The following is a 24,780-nucleotide window of genomic DNA, read 5'->3' as shown; positions in this document are numbered from 1 at the left end:
CGATTCTTTTAAAAACAATTACACACTTTTTGATTTCCAAGATACTTACAGTACACATATTGAAACCCATTAAAATTCCATTTTCCTCTTGATGTGTCAGCTTAATGTAATGGACAGTTAACACTGTCATTTACACTTAAATGTAATCATTGAATACTCTAGAGACATCATGGGAGAGCACATTTGTACGGCAACAATTTAAATTTTTACTAAGCCTTGGTGGCATTGTAATACTATAGCATATGTGCCTCATGTCTTAGGAGACCTTCCTCAGACTATGTCTTGATACTGTTACTATATAAAACAATTTAATTAGGTATTGTGCAAAGCTGCAACTAACTATTATTTTCATTTTGGATAAATATGCCAATTATGTTCTCAATTTATCAATCAACCGTTTGTTCTTTAAAACTTTGGAAAATAATCAATTTCCAGAAATGCAATTGAATTTTTTATTTTTATTGTCTGAACAGCAGTCCAAAACCCAAAGATTGTTTTTAGTTTACTTTAATAGAAAACCAGTAACAAACAATTAATAAGTTATCAAAATTGTTGGTCATTGATTTTTTTCTCAATTGACAAATCAATTAACTGGCTAATCATTTTAGCTCTAGTTTAAGGGCAAACAAGGACTTTTTCAAACAAAAATATATATTTTTTCTAAATAAGTAATGCTATTAAGGTTAACACTATACATTACTAGTTTTGTCCTTACAAAATTGTAGCTATTTTTACAAAACCTCCTGTCACTAGTTAGCGATTAATCCGGTCTCACGGGAACACGGTTAAAAAGCACAACATTACACGGACATTTCGCGTGTCATGAGGACGCATATGAGGCTTTTCGAGTGTCATTTGCACACCACGTGAAAAAAACTACATCTGTAGTTAGGTTGAGGCAACAAAACCACATAGTCAGGTTTAGGAAAAACATCATGGTTGGGCTTAAAATAAGTGTGTAATCTAAGTAAAGTACGTACGGCAACAACTTCACATAAGTACGGAAAACATGTCACAAACGAAACTAACGTAACTTACAAAACAAAACACCGGTCTCCAACACCGGTCTCCTGGTTAAAAGATGTGTGCTTGTTGTAGCAATAGTTACAGGAGGTTCTCTAAAAGATTGCGGAGCTATTTGACAGGCATTGCTAAATAGAGTTAATAGAAATTCATGAGAAAAGCTACCTTGCATACAGGTTGATGGGCAGGCCGTCCATTCACTGAAGGGTGTCACAATGCAGTCTTTCTTGCAGGGGAGCAAACAGGGTCGGACGGTTCCTGGGCGAGCAGAATCTGAACACCTAAACATGCAGACAAACAGCAGGCTTAAATTCTCTCCATCCCCCAGGCGATGAATGATAAATGTCCTGAGTCTCGCTGTTAACAGGACAGTGCAGTGAAACAACTGCCCTGTCCTTGACATCACACATCTCCCCACAGAAAACATGATTGATTACATATCCCTCTGCCTGCACGCTCAGGAAAAAAAGGTGGATAAATATAAAAAATTACAGTTTTCTCACATATTCAGTTGCCTCCCAGGGTACAAATATTCCTCTATGAAAAGAAAAAGCTTCTCACCATCCAAGCGCACAATGTGCCTGCATTTTACGGTTAATAATGTTTTGACACTTTTAAAACCCAATTATCTTAAAGCAGCGCAAATAAACATGTTTTATATTAACAATGGATCATATACACTATGTATAATGTGAAAGGGGTGGCTCGTAGTGACAAACCCACAGAGAACTATCGCCCAGCTCTGCAGTTCATCTCGGCTCTACGAGATGCTTTTATTCCACCCCGCAACTCTGCTCTCATCAGCCTCCTCCTCAGCCACAGAAGTAATCTCTTTTCAGCTAAAAAGCTCTGACAAACCCACAATATACTAGCAGCCCATCACCAAACAACAGACAGACCATGTTAGCGACTGTCTGGTGAAAAAAGGGAAGCGTGTTAAAAACTGAAGGGACAGATATTTGTCTCAGGAGTTGGTGGAGACCAAAAAAGAGCAAAATGAATCCAAATGAATGCTTAAAGGGTTACTTCGGTATTTCTCAACCTGGACCCTATTTTCAGTTTTTTGTGTTTAAGTGACTAATGGGGACAACAATATCTGAAATTGGTCCAGTATTGAAGGAGGGCGCTGTAACCGGCAGCCACTAAACGAGCTGTAATGTAATCATTTGGGGCAACCTGGCACCGTAACGTACGTTCACTAAAAGTGCTTGTTTTTGCCACTGACAGACTCAGATTGTTATTATAAGTGTCTGACAACATTATGGAAAGGACCCTTCTTACCTTTCTGGTTGTTATTGTGTCATGTGACTTGTTGCCGGAAGATAACGGTGGAAACGTGAGTGAGAGTGGAGAGAGGAGTGTCACAGGACACCGGTGAGTACAGAAAGAGTAGCTTAGTGTTATCTAAAAGATTTTAAATGCCACGGATGAATATTTAGATGATTGAGAGAGATGAGACTTCTCCGAGCGAGACACACAGTGACAAACAGACTACATCAAGCGAAAGGTAAGAAAAGCATTTTATTTCTCTCTGTAACAACCTGAGCCTGTCAGCGGCAAAAACTAGCACTTTTAGTGGACGTAAATTGATTGATGCCAGGTTGCCCTAAGCGATTACATTACAGCCCGTTTAGCGGCTGCCGACCAATTTCAGGTTGATAAATACCGAAGTTACCCTTTAAGTTGCTCCATGCAGTCAATTTGTAGTCAAATTCATTGCATCAGGATGAAGCCCTTGAGATGTATAATCTCGTTGTTCCTAAAACAAACACCAATATTGCTGATATTTCTCACAACATGTTCCCTCTGACAAAATTTTGCCCAAGCTTTATCCCTTTTCCTGAAAAGAGATTTGAGTTCAGAGTTGATCCAAGGTAAATGTCTCCTTAACTTTTGGAAGTCTGCAGGGGACATGTTTATCGACCACCTTTGTGAATTCGGAATAAAAAAATAAGCATCAGGTATTAATTGGAATCTATCCCAATTAACGTGTCTGCTAGATTCGCACATAAATAATTCATTTGCTAACATATATCAAGTTCATTGATAATATATCAATGTTGTGTTTTCAGCTTGTTCCGCTGGCCTCAGGTTACCAAAAATAATGCAGCTTTAAGAATTATATGTTAATAAATAACACGAGTCAATATATAAATGTTTACAACACTTGTGTTTGTGGAATGATACATAATACATGGAATTACTACCAAATGTGTTATTGCGACCGTGTGGCTAAAAGCAGGAGGAAACCAGGTGAGTGCATGTATCTCTCCATATACATGTAGAGAGCAGAGGAGTCTTTTTGTTGCCGCCACCAAGGAGACAGAATGTTCTAGGAGGAAAAATCAATCAAAGTCCACAGCGTGGCTGCTAATTAAACCTGAGAAAAGTGAGGATATGCAAACTGTTTACCAATGAATTATTCTTGCCACGCCAAGGACACCATTACCAGTTTTTAAAGAGCGCATCGCCGGCTTTTACCAATTTCTTTATCTTCAGATAAAAAAATAATCACGTATCCCCTCTGTATTTAGCCTGCTACATATCTTGTGTAACATTTCTCTGTCATGAGGCCGTTGGCTGTGTTGTATTTTGCGTGTTGTGCAACCTTGAAGTGGTGCTGATTAAAAGCAGCTATGTGAAATCAAATAAGTCATGAGCTTTGATGTCTTCATCAACAAGCAGCCAACCCCCACCCAAACTGAAACACACAAACACACACACAAACACACACAGAGAGAAATCCCAATTTCATTTCATAGTGAGTGACTTCCTTTGCCTGACAACCAGATCCAGGTCTCAGTAGAGATCCAGCATGGTGCCACATCCTACCGACTGCAGAAAGCCAGCACGCACAGAAATGAGATCAAAGTATGCCAAAGCATAAGGAGGCAAGATACATAAAACCCCATCCTTCCCCAGCTTTATCTCTACCTCTTCTCTCTCCCTCTTTGCAGTGATGCATGCCAGAGGGCACGGCAACGCAGCGGAGCAGCTGGGGGAATATTGTGTAGTACGCCCAGAAGGAGGGAATCAGACTTACAGCCAAGGCTGTGGTGCTCAACTGTGTTGGGAACATTAAATGTCTCTCACACATGTTGATTATTGTAATTGCAATCAAATACCCAAGTCAAAATGTTCATATAATACCAAGTTAGCTCAATTTAAATTTGAGTTCATACTAATATGGAGAAGTGAGGAACATCAGATGAAAATAAAACATATTTTCAAAGTCATTGTTAGAACTGTAATGGTATTATTAAGTACTCATATCGGAGCATCCCTACTTTTAAGTTTAATGGGTGTTGTTTTTAGCATTTACAATTTTCAGCATTATGAAAAAAGATCATTTTCGTTCACATATATAATATAAAAAAGTTAGAGTTACTACCACTGCTTTAGTTTGTTATTTTATCTTCAATATGTGAGAAAGGGGAGCGGATATTAAACTGAAAATCAATCTAATGTGAGGGCTCAGGGCTCTGTACTAATACCAAGAAAGACCCACTAACCTATCATTGAGCCAGTGTGCACCATGGAGATTATTGCTAAGCACGAAATGCTTAAATGTTTGCTGACTCAAGTGACCCTCCTTAAGTACAACATCAAATATATTCAGGGGGCATCTGCTCCTTCAGATGGGGGCGATTTCTAAGATAAACAAAGGTTGAAGCAACGGAAATGGCAGTCTCAACTCTCCTATCTCACCATATTTGGAGGTTTCAGTCCAAGAAAGATGTTACCACAGTGTATCTGTCTTCTGGATATTAATCTAAAGATGTTCTACATAGACACAGTCAAACCCTGATCCTGTCTTACACACTGCACATTATGGAGAGACAGCAGAGAGGCCGCAGTAACTTGTTACTGACAGTCACAATCAGCTGAATAGCATGTGTTAGGTGCTGTTCCATTAGATGAACACTCTGCAGTTATATATGAATAGCAAAGAAGTGATTGACTTCGCAGCATACTGTAAAGGCGAGATCTGTCGGTGGAGCAGAAATGACAGCTTTCATTAAAGCCTCTGTTGTGGGAGACGGGACGTTCATAAGAAAAAAGCCTCTCCATAATCCACTTTATGGCCCTGTCAATAATATATCGCGCTGAAGAAGGGCAAACTTTGTGAATTATTTATAAATCTATCTTCCTGGTGTGGGCTATAACATCATTACAGTGACAGCACAAAAGCCCTTAGCAGTGTTTGATATTGTATTGCTGAAAGAGGAGCAGATAATGGTGGAGCATAAGCAAAATGAATCTCAGGTTCACAAAAAAAAATCCTGAACACAGGCAGAAAGCACAAAAGAAGAGCTCAGTGTACAAACCTCTGGGGATATAATTTCACAGTGCATCAAGTCCTCTGGGTCATTTGTCAGTAAGTAAAAGCATACACAATATATCTTCAAGTAAAATACTTTTGGGATCTTTAATCATAAGCGATTTTCTCTGTAAGAGAAACATGATCACCTCTCAACTCCTCCCGCATTTTACAAAGCTGTTTTACTCCTCGCTTATAATTTACCATTCGTTTCTCTCGGGACACTTTTCTAGCATCTAAAACTATAAGTAAAGTAGCAGCGTCAAATAGGGAGATAAGAAGAAAATATTCTGTTACAGAGCGCCATTCTTATACTGGCATAATGACTCAAGAATAGAAGTTTAGTCCCCACATTTAACACATAGTTCTTGCAATTAACTATATCCAGAGTAAGTAAAACACTGATTGTTAGTGGAATAAAACAACATATTCACTTCTTTTCTTTATGACCACATGTTGTATCACTTGAGTGAAAACAAACCTGATGTCAATGTATACTATTGTAGGTCTGGTTTTCAAAAGCTGGCAAGAAAAACTCAAGTGTTGGAAACAACATATGAGTACATCTGGCTCAACACCATCCAAAGGTAAACAGGAGAAGGGAATTTATTGATAACCCTGACCCTATTGATTCGACCCCAGCAGACTGAAAAACATGCTGGCAACAACATCCCCAACTCATTAAACTGTAAAGACACACTGCTGCCCTTAAAATAATGTATCAATTATGATACAGACAGTCTTAACATGTATATATACGCAAAAAAAAAGTTATAATATTATAGAATTGAAGTACATATAGAGACATTAAGTCCCACCCACACCGGAGGGGAAAACAATTGATCGCTCTCCATTGACTTTGTATTGTATGAAGGTTCCTCCCTGTCACTACGTCTGTTAGCAAACAACAGACAGATGCCTAAAAGCTGCTGTGTGGTGGGATGCACTACCAACAGGGTAAAACACCCAGAACTAAGATTTTATAAGCTGCCGGACCGAAAAACCGAGGACACAGGCAACAAGATGTGAGGAATCAGCAGGAAGAATGGGAAAACAGTGGGATCCTGACATTCAGTATGCCTAGAGTTACATGAGCAGCAAGCATTTTGTCCAAATGTCAGTTTGGGCTAACTATATCTCTCTGTAAGTTAAGCTAAAGCATTTTGACAATATGCAACTTGTGGAATGTGAATAAATCAGAAAGCTATGCTGTATTATGCTTGCAAGTGCCTTAGCCAACTACAGTAACGGCAGGGACACACCATATAAACGCCCAAGGCTGTGTTGTAGGGAGTGTTGTAGAAAATGCAGTGACTTGCAGGGCTACATGAATGGATAATGTACCTGGTTTTAATTGTGGATTATTACTATCTACAAATGAGCACATGCGTCTTAACCTTTTTCTGTCTAAAATAAATATAAATGGAATTTATAATGAAATAAAATGGCCATTATGAAAGGAAAACTCAATGTAGTGCTAATATAATCCTTTGACAAATCTAACATGTTTAGCTAGCGACAGGCATTTTGTTAACGTTTCAGCCCTTGGTTGCTTATTATGGCGCCGATTGTTTCCCGTCCGGTTGGCGTGGTTTTCAGAGTATGAGACGCTGCGCTCTGTCTCTGTTGCATTGCCACCTTGCTTTGTATAAACAGATGCCTAAGAGTTGCTTATTGAGAGAGCGTACCTTTTACTTGTGACAGGTCCAACGTTCATCTTCATGCAGTTTACTTTGCGGATCTGAACGCCCATGGCACATGTAGCGGTCCCATTCAACAAGCTGGTCTCATTGAGATCCATGACGGTTTCCTCAATACAGGGACCCCAGGCTGAGGCCTCCCAGTAGAACATCATACAAGGGTGGTCGTTACAGACTCTCCACTCCTCCAAGGCCGGAGCTGCCGGACACTCCTTGCCTCCTGGCCACCAACACACAGGAAAAAAACAGAGTCAAAGACATGAAGACTGCTGTATGATTCTACAACTGAAAAAAAAACTGAGTAGACACAGGGTAGACAGGGTAGTACATGTCATCTGCACAGAATCTAAAATACATTTTCATCTAAAGTAACAAGCTGTGGTTAGCTGCTGGAAGTCAAATGCTAATATTACCATTGACCCGCCGGCTGCTTAGAGACAAAACAAATGTTTGTTTTGGTTACCTGAGCAGACACTTTACAAGTTACAAGTTTGAATTATAAATGAAAAGTCACAGTGAGACCACTGTAACAGAATTCACAGGTCAATTGAAACACCGCCCTCGGCCACACCACAACAATCTCCTCCAGTCCTCGCTGCCTGGATCCTGGTTGTCATATATCTGGTCATCATCTGGACACACACAGTACAGTTCAACATATTCAACCTCAAGGACACCGTGCAACACTACAGCAAGAAATCTGTGGAAACATCTATGTATTCGCCAAGATGTTGCTGTGCAGTAGGCTCAGGTTACAACATGAAAAAATAATATCACAGCGCAACATTAATATGACTTTTTATGTGACTTATTTCCTCTATTTGCAGACAGGTTACACCACCAGTTCAATGTGATCATGCTGAGGCAAACGCTCACATGTAGAGAGAATATAAGTAACAAATATAAATAAATAAATGACCATATTATCACTATGGAAATTAGTATTTTTAAGATTTTTTTAATACAGTGCCATCTTTCAATTTCATGCAACAACAGCCTGGTTGTGTTTGGCTATTTTTCCAATTCTGTGTTTTGTCTGTGTATTTTTAATCCTACTGTGTCATTTCAAATCTGTGTCTTCATGTATTGTGCACATTTTTGAAAATGAAAAAACGTTAAGTTTATATCATTTCATGATCAAATCAAATAAAGCTTTTTTTCCCGAAAATTTCAATAACTAGAAACAACACACACACAAACTCATAAACAGCTAAACATACAGTCCGTTCTCATTTCCAGGGCATAAAATACAGACGCTTAAGTGACGCCAAGGGATCTGACAAACCCTCTGTCACATAGACGGATATGCAAATGCATGCACAAACACCACACATCCACATTACGGGATGTGCTGAGATTGAACAATACTGGGACTACACGGGTCAGGATGTGTTCAATCTACATGGAGGTAAAACAAGGGATAGTTCACTTGAAGTAGGATCATACACTAGGTGTCATCTGGAGAGTTAAAGCGAACTGTGACTCACAGAGGGGCCAGGATGAGTTTGTCACTGAACCACAACTACATAAACACATGCACCTTCCAGTCTGTTTTGCATTCTCCAGCTCTTCCTTACTGTCTCACAACATGCAGGCATATGAACACAATTACAGTGCACACACACACCTCCTCTGCCAGCAAGCAGATAGCCAGCAACATGATAATAAACAACACAGTGTGCAACCTGACTTAAGCTGTGAGATTCTTTCATCAGCTGTTAGAGCAGATATGCGTTTGGTTATAGGGATTAATGGGTAGTAGCTGGCTGCCAAGACTCTGTCTGACTGGAAAACACAACACTTGGAGTATGCAGAAAAACGCTGGCCAGAGAAAGAGCCCTTGATAATGGATGGTCAACTCAAACCTCAAATGTTTCTGGGATGAAAAATGTCTAAATAACACTCTGAAATCTACAGAAATAGCAGCCAAAGGAATCCCACAGTGTTTGTGAAAGCACTACGATAAAGACTTTGGCTCAATCAAGTTTAGTTTGTCTGTGGGTTTCTCAGTGATGACTCCCAGTGACAATATTAACGTGATATATCCTGCAATGTATTTACTGTACCACAGCAGATTAAAGGAGTAAATATATTGTAAATAAAAAAGAGTACTCCAATGATTTAGCACTGCACTCCTGCCAAAATCTGGCACCTACGTTACCCATAATGCAACTCCACCAAAGGCAGTTCAGTTAGAGATTCAGGTGTGTTATGCTATTAACGGCTAATGTACTGTAGCCTCGAGCTACATCATTTGGTGCAATTTATCAGATTTTGTGCAGCTCCCTATGGAGACACAAAAGGCTTTCTCCAACTTTTTCACACATACAGTACAGTAGTACTCCCCAAGACCTGTAAATAGACTTTGATGGGTAAAATCGATGGAGCGCCTCTTAAATTACTTCAGACCTGTTTTGTACGTTTTTCAGAAATCAGTAACAATGTCACTATTGTACTGTAAATATTTAATGTACACCTTAGAATTACAAAATTACACTTACAGCAATTTCTTTATGTCCTCCCTAACCTCTTGTCGTCTTCCCTTGTATATACATTTCTGTACTAGTACTGCTTAGTATTTACCCTGTATGACATTAACACAATTACACACTTAATGACAGCTAAAATCTAAAGTATTTGCAGCAATACCACCTTCAAAAAGTCCCATTAATGAAAAATCAGAGGAAACTAAAACGTCACAGTTTAGACCAGGGGTGGAAGAAGTACTTGATATTTTACTTAAGTAAAAGTAGCAATACTATAATATAAAATACCCTGCTACAAGTAAAGTCCTGCATTCACAAACTTACTTAAGTACTAAAGTAGTGTATAAAGTATTGGCATTAAAATATAATTAAAGTACCAAAAGTAAAGGTACTCATTAAGCAGAATGACCTGTTTCAGAATTATATATATATATACTGTATATATATATATATATATATATGTTATTATTGGATTATTATTATTGATGCATTAATGTGATCATCACTTATATGTTGCAGCTGGTAAAGGTGGAGCTAATGTTAATTACTTTATATGCTGTTGGGTAACTAAATCCATGATAATACATACTTTTATTATTTATTTATTTATTTTATTATTTATTATCTGAATCTGCAAAGTAACTAACTATTCCAAATAAATGTAGTGGAGTAAAAAGTACATTATTGGCTTCCAAGATGTAATGGGGTAGAAGTATAAAGCAGCATAACTCAGGTAAAGTATAAGTACCTCAAAATTGTATTTAAGTGCAGTACTTGAGTAAATGTACTTAGTTACATTCCACCACTGGTTGTGACATTTTGTTTGACTGAAAACTGATATCTGGGAAGTTCTGCACACAACAATAAACACAGCAAATAAACCCGATTCATAAACACCAAGTGGGAAAGGCTCCAAAGAAGTCAGAGGGAACGTTGCCTTACCTTTCCCTGGGATGGCCAACACAGTGCGAGTTCGGCTCTGTCGACCCTCTGCTGTCTTGGTGGCACAGCTGTGAGAGCAGGGTGACCAGGAAGACCAGGAGCCAACCACACAGTCTGCAGGACAGGCCACCTCGCAGGCCACTTCTGTGGATGGGGGGTCGTCTACGCAGTGGGCGACGGGCACTTCGTCCCCTGAGGAAGGCAAGTTGAGATAAGGCCTATTACACTTCATGTGCTTCGACCTGACCAGACAGAAATCAGGTAAGGCACAGAGAAAGTAGAACATTATAACAGGCATTAATATGCATCTGGGTCGATGTGAATGCACCTAAGATGGATTGATTGTGATCCAAATAAACAAACAGGCAAACGGGTTTTCATTCTGATCACATCGAAGGAAAGTGTAAATGCAGTTCACATAGAGTACACTTTGACGTGCTCTGCTTGTCTTGGGTTTCAGCTGTTTACCATTTTCTGTCAGGGCGGAGAGGGATGTGTAGTCCTGATGAGGTGTGCAATTGTGACATGGAAATAGATCATGATGGAATCGTATTGTTGACACTGTTGACGCATGCTAATGCAAAGTGTAAACATAATCAGGCTTAATCTGGATACAATCTGAATATGCTAATGCATGGTAATGCAGCTGTATAAGCGGCTTATGTCATTGTAAATAGTAACAAGTATAAGAATTGGTTATTACAATTTGTAGTGATGATGATGGGTTTTTTAAAATCAAAAAATAATCCTAAATTCAAAATGTTCTTGATCCTTTGGGGGAAACAAATTTCCTTTCATTCACACCAAATGTACAGGTGCTCAATATGGAATTCAGAGCACATCTGTTGTCTCAGCACTGCTCTCAACATGGCGGCGGTTGAGCCGATGTTAACAGCACGAACAGTGCAAACAACGGCTACAGTGCTGACAGAGCTAACAGTGTTAACCTGGGGGGGGGAAAACCGGAGGTTGGGTGCTTCGATTTTGCAACGATGTCGCGGGTCGGGATGGTGTTGAACGTAGGCTATGAGCGCAGTGCAGAGCGGCGGCCATTAGCTAGCCAGAGGGACACAACAGAGACTCCTGTGCACTAAAATGCACGCATGGTCGCCCCGGATGCGATATTACAAATCCTACTATAGCAAAGGCATGACCTGCCCTACTCTGCCTCTGATTGGCTTACCGTGATATTCTTACCCTAACCCTAACCAATCTCGCTCCTCATGCCTAAACCAATCCGACCAACGAAGGCAGTGAGTACTAGCCGATCAGAGGCAGAGTAGGGTGGGCCATGTCTTTGCTTTAGCAGGATTCGGAAATCAGCGGCCCGGCACAGATAAACTTGGATTACAACACACAGAGAGGGAGAGACTTCATTCTCTGCTCAGGATGCCATTACTCTACTATATCTTTACAATGCAAACAGCTGTTTGCTGCTATACTAATGCTCTGAATTCAAAGTATAGAACCTTTAAGTGGGCATCCTTAAGTGTTAGACAAAGTCTGTCCAACATGGAAAAACTTTCATTTAATCTAAAGGAAATTATAAGGCCATCCAATTGGTATTCTGAGCTAGTTTTAAAAGCTATCCTTCAGCCTTCATCTTGCAGTTATGTTATGAAATATTTATCACAGCTCGCAGTTAACTCTTCTTTCAGGATTGAAACAGCTACAGGAAAGACTGAGCCTTTTCTCTCTGCTGTACTTCCATGATAATTACTTTTTTTATGGGATTAAACACTGAAATTACAGGAAAATATTCTCACATGAATGTTAATGACTGAATAATACCCTTGGTAAAATAAAATACAATTACAAAAAACAACCCCTTGTACCCTTTGTATTTTGTGTTGGGCCCTGCCCAGAGTTAGCAGACTGCCGTTGATTTCTCAAAAGTCTCTCCGTCCAAGAGGGAGAGAGAGATCAATTTCAGAAACAGGGATGCCATCCTGATGTCAAAACAATGCCCGCAGCAGCCAAAGCATTGTTTTGGGATATACGCTCACACACAGCAGTAGGCCATCATTAACTTGGCTGAACTCTGCCACTACATCATGGGATATGGTTTAACAATAACAACCCCAGGGCAGATTTGTCATCAATTTGTCTTTTTTTTTTCCCTCCCCCGAGCGAATACCCTTGATGCAGAGGAGGGCCGTGGAGAGAGCAAAGGTAGGTATCGCCTCATCAGATAGATGTGAAAGACTCCCTTGGGGGGTTTGAAAACCTTTCGCCCATTAAGTTAAAGCGTCAGAGATCTCCAGCCATCAAAGTAACTGGTGTGTGTACAGCAGGAGACGTTTGTCTGCTGGAAGATATGGTTAAATCCCGCAGGCTATAGGATGCTTTAGTCCTTTTATTAGTGAGGATACAAGTGGACATACGATGGAGGATTCTGCAGTTAACAAACAAAACTCTCAAGCATTTGGTGGAAGTGATTTTCACCGTCAGCAAAGAAGCGCATGGGTTGATAATGGAGTTAGTATTATAAAGTACAAATTACATTTAAAACCGGGCGACCAGGAAAAACCTTTACAATTATATATCTCCAACTAAAGCAACCGAGCAAAGATCTGGAAGCTGCTGCTGCTCTTGATTAGGACTTGTGCTGATTGTACTTTGCATAATTGTTTTGAACTGGCGGTGAGATTTTAAGTTGTGGGAAATATATTGTCTTGGCTCACCATGGCTTCCACCCAGGTAATTATTCCAGGCGTCTGTGCTTTATATAAGTGAGCATAAAATGAAACACAGTAAGCACCATAGATTCTGTAAATCAACCTCTCTGACCCACATTCAGAGGGGCGGACACTGAGCACTCTATCTTTACCATCTATATAGTTTCCGTGTAACTGTTGTGGAGATAAGAGACCTATTTTGTACTTGGAGTGTGAAAATGGACAATAAGATACAGAAAGACTTTCAATGGGAACTGTCAAGTAGAAAGTTTTATCTATAGTTAAGGTTGTATTACTTGTATCACTTTTACAGGAATAGCTGGAGAATATTGTCAAAAGTTTGCCAAGTACACTGAAATCAAACTTATTATTTTCAGGTAGAGGCTGTCACAAAATAGTCATAGCTTTAATCACATGTTACGCAAATGTGACAAAACAATATTTATACTGTAGCACTCATTCAACAATGACACTGCACTTTGAAAATCCCTGCAAAAGTAGAGTTTGTAAAGGTAGCATTTCCTTTTGTTTTCAGCATTACACATTAAAACGGTCAAATCAATGCCATTCAATAAAAGTGTATGGTGGCCTTGAGATGCAAAGCACAACACCACAGGACAGAACAGGAAACACAATAACCTTTTCATAAAATCCATGACCAAAGAGCAGGAATCTAAATAACATACGAGCAAAACACAAAGCAAATTAGCATTTATAAATCAGAAACCACAAACACTTCACTTTAAAACACAATGACATTTCAGTCAATGGCATACCCAATGCTATGCAAATTTGTGCTTTGTACATAATGGCTAAATTATCTGTAAAATCCTTCAGGAAACATCAAAACTTATTATTTCAAAGCTATAAGATAAAAGATTAATATTGCTATTGTCCACCCAGTATTCACTACATGCAAATGTAATTTCCATTTCAATTGTTTGTATTAATACTGTGCAAACAGTACAAACTAATACCATGATTGGCTAGTTCTCTTTCACCCACTTGGGAACACATGGTCAGTCATTACCTGCTACAAACTGTTTAAAGGCTTTATAGTTTCACAAAAATGCATTGCCAGAAGAAGAACAGATGCCAGCTAAAACTTCACATAATAGTGCACAAACTGGTGTGATCGTGGCTGTCAGAACACAAACAGACCCTATATGTTCAGTTAACCCTATAGTTATCTTTATTAAAGCAAACAGATTACCAACTCGCGGTTTTATGCCTCCGCCAACCAGTCATGTTGCAGTTTACATTGATGTTAGTCCAAAATGTCATCACTTCATCATTTTATCACATCAGACATTTGTGTGAAACAAGCCCCAAGGAAGTACGCCGGGTTGCCAAACGGCGGTCCTATAACTTCCGTGTCCGTCACGTGATGCCATTGGGCCTAAAAATACTTTTTTCCCATTGACTTACATTGGGAAAGAGACGTCTGTATCTCAGTAGACAATTTCTTTTGAGGTAAATCAACTTCCCGGTACAAACACTTGAATAGCCCTTATTTAACCATCGGGTCCTAAAAGTTGTAAAATGCACTAATAGCTGAATCCAGAATTATTTCCTTTCCTCCGTTCATGTGAATAAGACCCAATAAGACCATGGCTGGAGCGAGGGATGGGATGCGGAGTTAAAGGAAACGCTATTGCTCTATGGGCCCAATGGATGCGGAAGATCGCCGGATGATGTGGGTACTTTATCACTTGGCAGTCGAGCCATTTTGGCTTCATGCGCCACAGAGCAACTCTCATAGAAATGAATGGGAGCCCGCCTCCGAAGCTGTACCCAGTTCTCTTTATATATCCATGGTGTGAAATTGTCATAATTAACATATGAATTCTTGAGTTATGGCCAAAAACGTGTTTTGTTAGGTCACAGTGACCTTGACCTTTTACCACCAAAAACAAATCAGTTCATCCTTGAGTCCAAATGGACATTTGTGCCAAATTTTAAGGAATTCCCTCAAGGAGTTCCTGAGATATTCTCAACAAAGGGACGGATGGAAGGACAATCAGAAAACATCATGCCTCCGGCTATGATACATTTACAATTACAACCTTCGGTTATACAACATGTACAGAAGAATATGCAAGCATGCAAGGTCATGAAAAAGATAGCAGGTTTTGTTGTGCTCTAGGCTTACTTTCAGAATTGTTTAGATGTATTATTTCCAACAGTAGAAAATCAGCAATTATTAAACAATTGTTCTGCTTGAAAACCACAGAGGACTAATGAATATGTTAGCAAACAAAGCTAACAAAAGACTCAAAAAGCTTTGCCTGGAAACACTGCCTAAAGAAAAATTGTATGATAACATATACACAACTTATGTATGTGTGCATATGTGTGAGTGTGTATGAGTGAGACTACATGTGTGGGGGGGGAGACTCTGCAAATAGATGGCTGCCCTAGGGGTCCTTTTGCATTATTAATACAGGGATCTGTAGTTGGGGCTCTTACTCAGATATAATACCACTGCCTCCTGCATGCAATTTCAACATGATTTCTATTCTGCTCGCCCACCGACCAATTAATTTTCTTCATTGTTATTATTCAGGTAGATGTAGAAAAAAAAAGTGAGAAGTCCTCGCCTTTGCTTAAAAGTTAATAATCACATCCACTGCGCAGGCAGCTTTTAAGACAAAGCTGGCGAGCAAAAGCAACAAGGCAAATTGGACAAAATTACTGTGAACATCAAAGTGGGCTCTGACAAACTAGCCTGGGTCACTAATTCATGTGTTCGCTGTACTGGGCTGTCAATCATGCAACTTTCGAATTTCATTATTAGTGACAGTCTCACAGCAAACTTTAGAGCTGCTTTCCTGAGTTCATCATCGCCTGAATATTGTCGACCAGTCGAGGAGAGTTCAGCTCAGGCTGATGGTAACCATACTGCTGAGTTATTGTTGTCGGGTTAAGAAATGTCAGAGCTTCAGTAGGTTTTGGGAAGGTTAGCCAACTCATGCATCCATGTCAGCTGTCAATCACTGATTCACCAGGTATGTGAGTCAGCGTGCCCTGTGGTTGGTAGTTAGTTCGGGGAAATGGGACTGCCTACTCTTGTGTGAATGGTTGCTGTGCAGAGAGTGGGAGCTGTGGGAGCTGTCAAAACAACTTTACCTAGCCTGGAGCAAAATGCCAGTGGGTTCGGCTAACACAGCACTTTTTTTTACTTTGCCGTAGTTTACAGTCCAATAAAGTGATAGTGGAATACAATAAGCGGCCATTAGCCTCCCTGTGTGAGATACCATATTATTTTAACTCAGTTTGCAACAATCGTAGAATCACCTTCCAGCTCAAAACTGCATGTAAGGCAACTCCTTATACACGGACCTAACATAACACATTTTTGTGCTTTGTGAATTGTGCTTTTCAAAGGTGCAGATAACGTGGTTTAAAATCTGAAAGCTTTAGTCTCTGCACGATTGCCACATGATGAGACAGGAGGGGTCGTCTTAATTGGATATAACAACTCTCTTGGCTGTCACCATAAGACCTGCATTACGTCAGTTATAACCCAATCAAGTTAACAGACAAATAAAACGATGCCATGTGAGAACATTGACAGTATCCCCGTAGAGTAAGGAGCTATATCAGGTTGTTGTAAAAGTCAATATAAAGAATCTGAATAAATGCAATTGCAGTGAAATAAAAACGTCTTGATTGTAAGAAAATACAATTCCCCATGGTATTGAACATATCAAACAGACTCTTTAACTGGGGGCCAAAAAAAATGAATTGGTATGGTGGTTACGCTAGGCTTATGTGCTAAAATAACTGCTAAATCACACACTAACATCATGCCAGAGTTGTCAGCCAATCAACACTCTCACACATCATGAATTACCAGGTTAAAGTCATATAGAGTACACCTATATCACATATATATGAAGGACTATAATATGAAATTCACTGAATGCTTTACACATGCACTTATCCATGTTGTATTGATTTTTATAGTAAGCATCAAAACAGCATGCCTTCTACAAAAACCCAGTGCACTGATAATAAAGGTGTCAGGGCATGAATTGATGTGTAAGAATTTGTAATAACTACAGTGAACTTCTTTCCCGTATACTCTTTGAGGACTATGTCTCTTATCTACACAACCTGAAGGGGACCGGCAGATGACAGGAGACAGGTGAGGAGGAGGATAAACATAAGAGAACTACAAGTGTGTCCAGACTGTGATGCACCTGATTGATGCACTTTGGTAAGAAAAGTAACTGACTCCCAGTGAGTCCCGCAATGTCCTTAAACAACCCTGGGCCTGTCTACTCCATTTCATCTATACCTGAGTGGTTTTAAGAATTACCTCATGTATTTGCTAAGCAATAAAAGCTGGGCTGTAGGTGATAGAGGATGTTTTCTGATTGCATGAGCAGCCATAGATAATATTTAAATCCCCATCAGATAAATTTTCCTCGGAAAGTGCTGTCTCTTGCTCTCTACAGGCATAAACTTTCCTCAGACAACTTCCCGAGTTTTCAGGTTTGAAATGCAGAGTAGTTTTCTGCTGAGAAATTGAAAACCAAATGTTCACTCAGTCAAGGAGTAAAATGGAGAAAACACTCCATATCTCAATTCCATTGAAGTTCACAATCCTAAATGGTACCTGGCAGTTCAAACACCTACTTTCCTTAGTCCACTTGGATGTCAATATTATGTTAACATCAATGAATTATCTTCATGGATTAAAATGTGTTTTTTTTAGTAATATCTCCCAACGCTGCTCCACACTGGAAGCATTTGTAAACCCAAGTGACTTGACACACTGACAATAAACTGAACCATTCAACAAATGTCAGCAATTCTTATGTTTGGACTATAAAAGCTTGGTCCTAATGGAGCGACTCCTAAAGGAAGGTTGTCAGTCAAGAAAGCCCGGCCATAGCTGACCTTTCCACAAGCATCGACCCTCAGCAGTCAATGAGAGTTTGTATGTGCTGTAAAGGTTTGACAAAAAGGTGTCTGCTTAAGGATTTCAACACAAAAACAAAATTCTTCTACCAACAACATCTTCAAAATTCAACATTTAGAACCAACACATTGTGACATTTCCTGGTGCGGACACACATGTTAACATACAGCAGCCAATGTCAACCCATTCTTGTTACATAATGTCAAAAGATAAGCTGTATTTGTAGAGCAACATTTCCCCCTGTTAAAAGGGCTGGTAGACAACAGACTGTAAGCACAATATAATTAACAGCGTACAATGAAACAAGCCAGGTTATAGAAGGTGAGTTTTAACTGTAATTTGAAAACAACTTAGATTCAGCCAGTCTTACACAGTGAGGTAAATGACTCTAGAGGTTTAGTTCCAAAGCTCCAAATGCTGTGTGAATGTTCTTATGACTGAGTCGAGGGTTAATGTAAGTTTTAAATGAATGAGAGATCGAAAGCTTCAGCTTAAAATGGGGACTCTGTGAAACTAGAAACTTCCTTCCAATTGAATTCCAATGTCTTTCCCCAAACAACAAACAAGGCCTGTTTTTTGTTTGTTACTTTCCAGATACATTTCACTTCTTATCCATAAACAGCTCTGAACTCCAGAGTTAAAATCAAATCAGATTTTAGACTAAGACAGGTTAGCTAATTTATGTATATGATTAGAAGGCATACTGCTACTATTGAAAGATATGAGCATCCACAAATATCAGAGAAGCTTACTGTTTATGACAACATAATAATTATTGTAATTATTGTAAACAATCCCTTCATCTTGCAGGGATATGTCACTCCTAACTCTCCACCTGTATGTCTGCAGCAGCGAAAATGATTGAAAGCAAGCCAACAGTGACTATGTATGCAGGTACTATACTCTCCACAGTCAGTCTAAACCTTCCTGCCACAGCAGCTTCAGACTCCCATTGCTTGCTCCACAGAACTGTAAAATACTGTAAAATATTTTTGGAAACTCTTCACAGAAACCAAACCACAGGAACCCGAACATGTTGCAGATAACGTCATTAACAATCCACTTCCAGGGCTGGATTTAACTTACTTTGATCGAAGCTGTAATAAAAAAAATATCTAGGATGAGTGACGGTTCATACTGTAGTGACTATTTGTTTTAAAATATACAATTTATTTTAAAAACAGTGTATTGAGTTCAATCCTTTGCTTATAAGACCTGATACATGGTGGAGTCCAGCACTGTAGGGGCCGTACACATGCCACTTCCAACAACGTAAATCCCTCACAGTAGCTTTACTGCTCGATGTTTCTGTCTCAAGCTGGCTGACCTTTTCAACCAGATGTTGTGACGTCCTCGGACAGATAGGGTGAAGCTATCTGCCGAATGTGATTGGTTGTTCCTTGTCACATGATACGTGGTGCACGCTGAAGTGTTCCAAAAGTTTAACTATTTTTTATCTCGGCGACGATGTCGCTTCCGCGTTTGCGCCAGCCGCGCATCTGAAGAGCATTTGAATGCAAAAGACTTGGCATGTGTACGGCCCCTAATTTTTTCTTTCAAAAACTATAATTATAACTGTCCGTAGATTTCGATACTTTGTTTCACTGAAATTCAGACTGTTCTATTTAATTTTAATTTCATGAGAATTATATACAATGTACCAAAATGTCAGACTCCTAATGCACCACTGAATAATTTCTTTAAATCATATGTAATGTTTTCCTGAATTGTGTTTGTTTTCTTTTTTATTTCTTATACCAAAACAGCCCTTTCACAAATGAATAAAAATCACCAAACTTCAAAGAATGGTCCAAATTAAATACTAAATTACACTAGCGTAATTCTCTAGATGTTGGTGCAACTGTATACTGTAGGAATATTTTTTTTAAGATATCAGATATACTGTACATGTAACAGTTTACTCATCTTCTAAACTAGGGACCCACTATGATACAAAGAGCTTAGTTATAGTGAGGGTGCTGGTATTCAGATTGCTGTGGTATTGAATTGAATCTGTGTAGAATAATGAGATTATGTCAGTAATAATGTCAAGTGCCTCTATGTTCTTTATTTGGCTATTTATATTCCTTATTCACCCTGAGGGACATCAGATGAGAGAGGAGTAGGAGAAGGCCAGGTCAACATGCAGGCAGTTCACTTTCATATCTTATTTTAACTGTGTACTAAATGAGTTTATATATATTCTTCATGGGGGTTGTTTTGCGTACTGGGAATCTTTTCGAAGTTATTGCAGTTTTAAATAAACCCTGACCTTAAAGAGTATTTTGTGACGGGCTATACCTTGAATTACCTTGAAGCATGTCTGCCTTCTTCAACATTTCAGTATTGCAAAGACAAAATGTCCATCATCTCTACTTGTGTAACAGCTTAGAAGGAGAGCTTGAATATGTTGAGTCTGAAAGTGCAGACAGACTGATAATTAGCAGCTGCTTTCTCCAAGGTCTACAGAATTTATATATCAAGCAAAACAGAAAAAAATACCTAAAAGCATATTCTATCTGGAGAAAAACTTGACCATGATCAAAGGGGGTCACTGAGAAAACTAATAATCAGAGCAACTTATTCTGTCCATCTCATCGTCTATTTTTCCATCCATCCACCATTCACTTCATTAAATTCAATAATAGGTTTTTAGAACAATACTTGGTGTGAGTTTTATTAGGTATAATGAGCATGTCCATGGTGCTTTTTATTGGAATAAAATGAATCGACACCATTAGCAGTGTCACATCCTTGACACAAGGATTGCCAGCCTGCCAAACATCTTTTCTCATTCACGTCATATTTTATCAGAACAATTCAAAACAAAAATCTTGAAGTCGAAAAGGCTTCATGTGTCATGTATTTATCAAATAATATAACAGCATTTGAACACTTTATGTAACAACCTGTTTTTCAAATGCAGTTCAGCTACCATTGAGTTAGACTCACTCTGAGGCCACGCCACCATTTCAATGGAAAACAAGATATTTAGCCAGCCCGGCATGCCGCCACTTACCTCGCCGCCTGGCTGTGCGAGCTGTCTCTGTCTTAGCCAGAAAGTCACAGAATTGGAACGAAGAATATCCATCCTTTATCGGATTAATGAAGATGAGAAGTTCCTTGATTTCCTGGTTAGCATGGGCCCTGCTCATTCTATCGTGGCTTTGGTTGAACTCGACTCTAGTGTGCCATGCTCAGAACCAGCTCGTTTCCAGGCTGGAGATCCCTGGAGTGAACTAGGTGCTAGACCGAAGGTTCTGGTTAGCTCTACCCCCCAGCAAATGGAGCACTGGACCAACGTTCGAAAGAGCAGACACAGCAAGAAGAGTCCCTGTTCCATCTTGTCATCCTGGGACGTCGAGCTGGTCAACAGATTTAACGCCCTTGACGATCAGGAGTTTCTTCCACTATGGAGAGGCCTCCATTTTCCTTCATCTATGGACACCATAGGACACTAACAGTTGGACTGGCTCTCCGAAAGAACCCTGAGGTGTTAGTTACTCTACCACATCTTGCGCTGCGTTGTACACCTCCCATGCCATCCCTCTTCACGACTGTGATCATAGGAGACTCCTTAGTCTGAAATGTCAGGATGAATACAGCGAAAACATTCCGATTTCCTGATTTGATAGTCCAGGAAATAGCCAGCAGAATCCCAAGGATTATGCAGGACCATCCAAGGTTGGATCAAATTGTTGTCCGTGGTGTGGGAACAAATGACATCCCAAATCATCAGTCGGAACTGCTCAAACTGGACTTTATCCACTTGTTGAAGGTCCTGGAGACACAGAAGTGCCACGCTTATATCTCTGGCCCAGTCCCCACTCTTGTGGGTCGTTTCAGTCGCCTGCTGAGCCTACACACCTGGCGGTCATCGGCTTGTAGCGATACGATGTGGCCTCCATTGTCAATTTGAAATTGTTTTAGGAACGTAGACAGCTTTACTGGGGGCCTCCACCCAAATGGAGCTGGCTCTTTCCTGCTAACGGCAAACATATCTTATTGTTTACAGCACTCTGCTCCACCGTTCCCTAGCCAGTCTAGTGCACCTGCCCATTTCCAGTCAAGCCCCTCACTCTCTTGGCTATGTCTAGCAGGTAACCCACACACTTTTGCAAGACTTGCTGCCCGACGACCTACCCTAACGATAACTATTCAAGGTCAATGCCTAACCTTAACCATTCTAGGTCAATGCCTTACCTCAACCATCTCTCACGTTTCACAACTTGTGGGTTACCTTCTAGACATGAAACGCTCTCTTCAGGTGACCGTGATCAGTTCCGTTCATTTAATTATTGAATATAACAGGCACGGACCAGTTAGTAAAGCTTCCCCTCTTATTTCGCAGGTCTCAATTATTCTTGCATGTTATACAGCAAGACAATTCAAAAATCGGACCGGTATTTGTAGCCACAGGAGGGTTCCATCTGACCTAATCACCATAAATACTGAGTCTGCCAGTCATTTTAGTAATTCATTTTTAAATTGTTGCCTGTGGAAGTCTTTTATTGTCAATGATTCTATTTCCTCCCATGTTTTAGATTTTGTTTTTCGAAACTTGGTCAGATACAGATGTTCCTCTCATTGAGGCATGTCTCCACGGATATACATTTTGGAACTGCCCTAGGTTATCTGGATGAGGAGGCGGACTTGCTGTCATTTATAAGGCTGGCCAAAAATCTTCACCTACTGCTGTTAGAAATGTTATCTCTTTTGAACTACTCTCATTCACCACCTCCCACCCTACTCTCTTTTTTGGCTTGCTATGCACCCTCTGAAAGCAAGGGGAGACTTTTTGACAGAATTTGGTCACTTACTGTCCATCACTACCACCAACTATGAGAAAGTTTTACTATTAAGAGACTTCAATATCCCAATTGACAACCAGAATGACAAACTTACATCTGAGTTCCTCGATCGTATCCATACTTTTGACTGTACTCAGCATGTCTCTGGCCCTACCCATCAACACGGACGGATCCTATTTTCACTTATGGCTTTAATCCGGAAAATCTCCAGATATCAACGTGCAAGATTCTGACCACGTTGCGGTTCTTTTCAATGTCCATCTAGTGCCTGAGGTCTCTAAGAGGCCCTCGAGTCTTTCGACCCATCACTTCGCAGACCATTGAGAATTTCTGTAACACCTATCAGGCTTCTGAGCAGCTTGATCCGCAAGAGATCTCATGTTCTGCTGAGGAGCTAGCTACTAAATTCATGCAACAATGCCCCTTGGAAATAAAGCATGCCCTACTTTAACAAAACCACCTCCATGGGTCAATAACTGTGTCTGGTGTATTAGAAGGGCGTGTAGACGTGCTGAACGGAAACGACTTCCAAACTATGGTGCATTTTTAATGCCATAAAAGAGTTTTTAAAAGAGATAAACAACACTGTAAAACAAGAAAGATCAAAATACTTCTCACATCGTATTGCTGCAAATCCTCACAACCCAAGGATGCTAATTAGGACCATTAACCCTCTTATCCACCTCACTCCCGATTCCAATGAAGTCTATTGAGAGATGTGAGACATTTTGGTACTTTTTTGTTGATAAAGCTTCCAACATTAGAGCCCAAATCAAGCTATCTCTGTTTATTTGAGCGCACAGAGAGGTGTATCTCGCTTTTAATTCATTTTTAAAAGAGGTTTCTGCCTTTTTATCTACAGGTATTTTAGCAATATTTAATAAGTCTTCATATTCAGGAGTTCTTTCGATTTTTAAATCGGCTATTTGTTCAAAAATCTAAAAATGTCACTCTTTGAAAAGCTTCAGTTCGGTTTTCTAATTCATCACAGTGCAGAAACTGCACTTCAAAAAGTCTTAAATGACATTAGGATGAATTCAGATGTCGGCTGTTGTACACTTCGGTGTTGCGAGATGCTCATTCTCCTGCCATGCCTTTAAAAGTTTTTCATTCATACAACATTAGCTGTGAGATTGCGAAACACACCGTCTTTCTCAGTAATGCTTGTAGTCCTTATCTATATCAATGCTACACAGTGGCATTGTGTGAAAAGAACAAACTTCTTACAGGATTTTGTATAACTGAGCAACTTGGCCATGACACTGCTGTGACTGTGTGAAAATAACTCACCGTGTTTGAATGGGAAGTCCGATCAGCCAATTAAGGAAGCAACAGTGAACAACTTGTCAAAATCCTCAAACAATAAATCCGCCGCAGATGATTTCATAAGCCTTTCTCCTCAAACTCGCCAAAGCTCGCGTTCTTGGTTGTCCTGTCAAAACTCATTAGACTCTCCTGTTGGCTAATACACTTGGACCCTCCACTGCCTTCCTGATAAACATACACATGATCCATTGTGACAGAATAATAAAACAGAGACAAAAAAGGTTGCAATTAGGTTTATAATCTATGAAGATGAGCAATTAATGCCTGCAGGAAGCTGTGATTCTGACTTTTAATCAGGCCAATGTTTTCTGTGCCCATAAACTCGATGATAGACCCGCATGAATAATGCATGCTCGGTTAACGCTGATGTTCCTATCACCCAACGTGATATGGCTGAGCACAATGGATCACATTATACCTGATAGTTCATGCATCACATTGCTACTGAAAACATTATATGTCTGGACCACAGCACTGATGGCTCTACTATGGCCTTGATGAATTGTACTGCTACTTGTAGATATAGTTGAATTGGTGTCCATGGTTAGCACCTTTTTAACCCT

At 39.8% G+C, this 24,780-nt stretch overlaps 1 protein-coding gene across 3 annotated transcripts in view; it reads right to left on the bottom strand.

Moving 5' to 3' along the window:
- The window catches only part of thsd7ba (thrombospondin, type I, domain containing 7Ba), a 225,895-nt gene that overhangs the window by 75,494 nt on the left and 125,621 nt on the right, over nt 1–24,780 (bottom strand). For all 3 annotated transcript variants that reach the window (XM_074659769.1, XM_074659768.1, XM_074659770.1), the window contains 3 exons: nt 10,473–10,664; nt 7,033–7,264; nt 1,189–1,304 (listed from right to left, as the gene is read on the bottom strand). In XM_074659769.1, coding sequence (XP_074515870.1) covers nt 1,189–1,304; nt 7,033–7,264; nt 10,473–10,664 — 540 coding nt within the window. The remainder of the gene's footprint in view (nt 1–1,188; nt 1,305–7,032; nt 7,265–10,472; nt 10,665–24,780) is intronic.

Source organism: Sebastes fasciatus, chromosome 14 (assembly GCF_043250625.1).
Source record: "Sebastes fasciatus isolate fSebFas1 chromosome 14, fSebFas1.pri, whole genome shotgun sequence".
Lineage (NCBI taxonomy): Eukaryota > Metazoa > Chordata > Actinopteri > Perciformes > Sebastidae > Sebastes > Sebastes fasciatus.
Note: the sequence above shows the minus strand (reverse complement) of the source record. Positions and strands in the feature narration are given on the sequence as shown.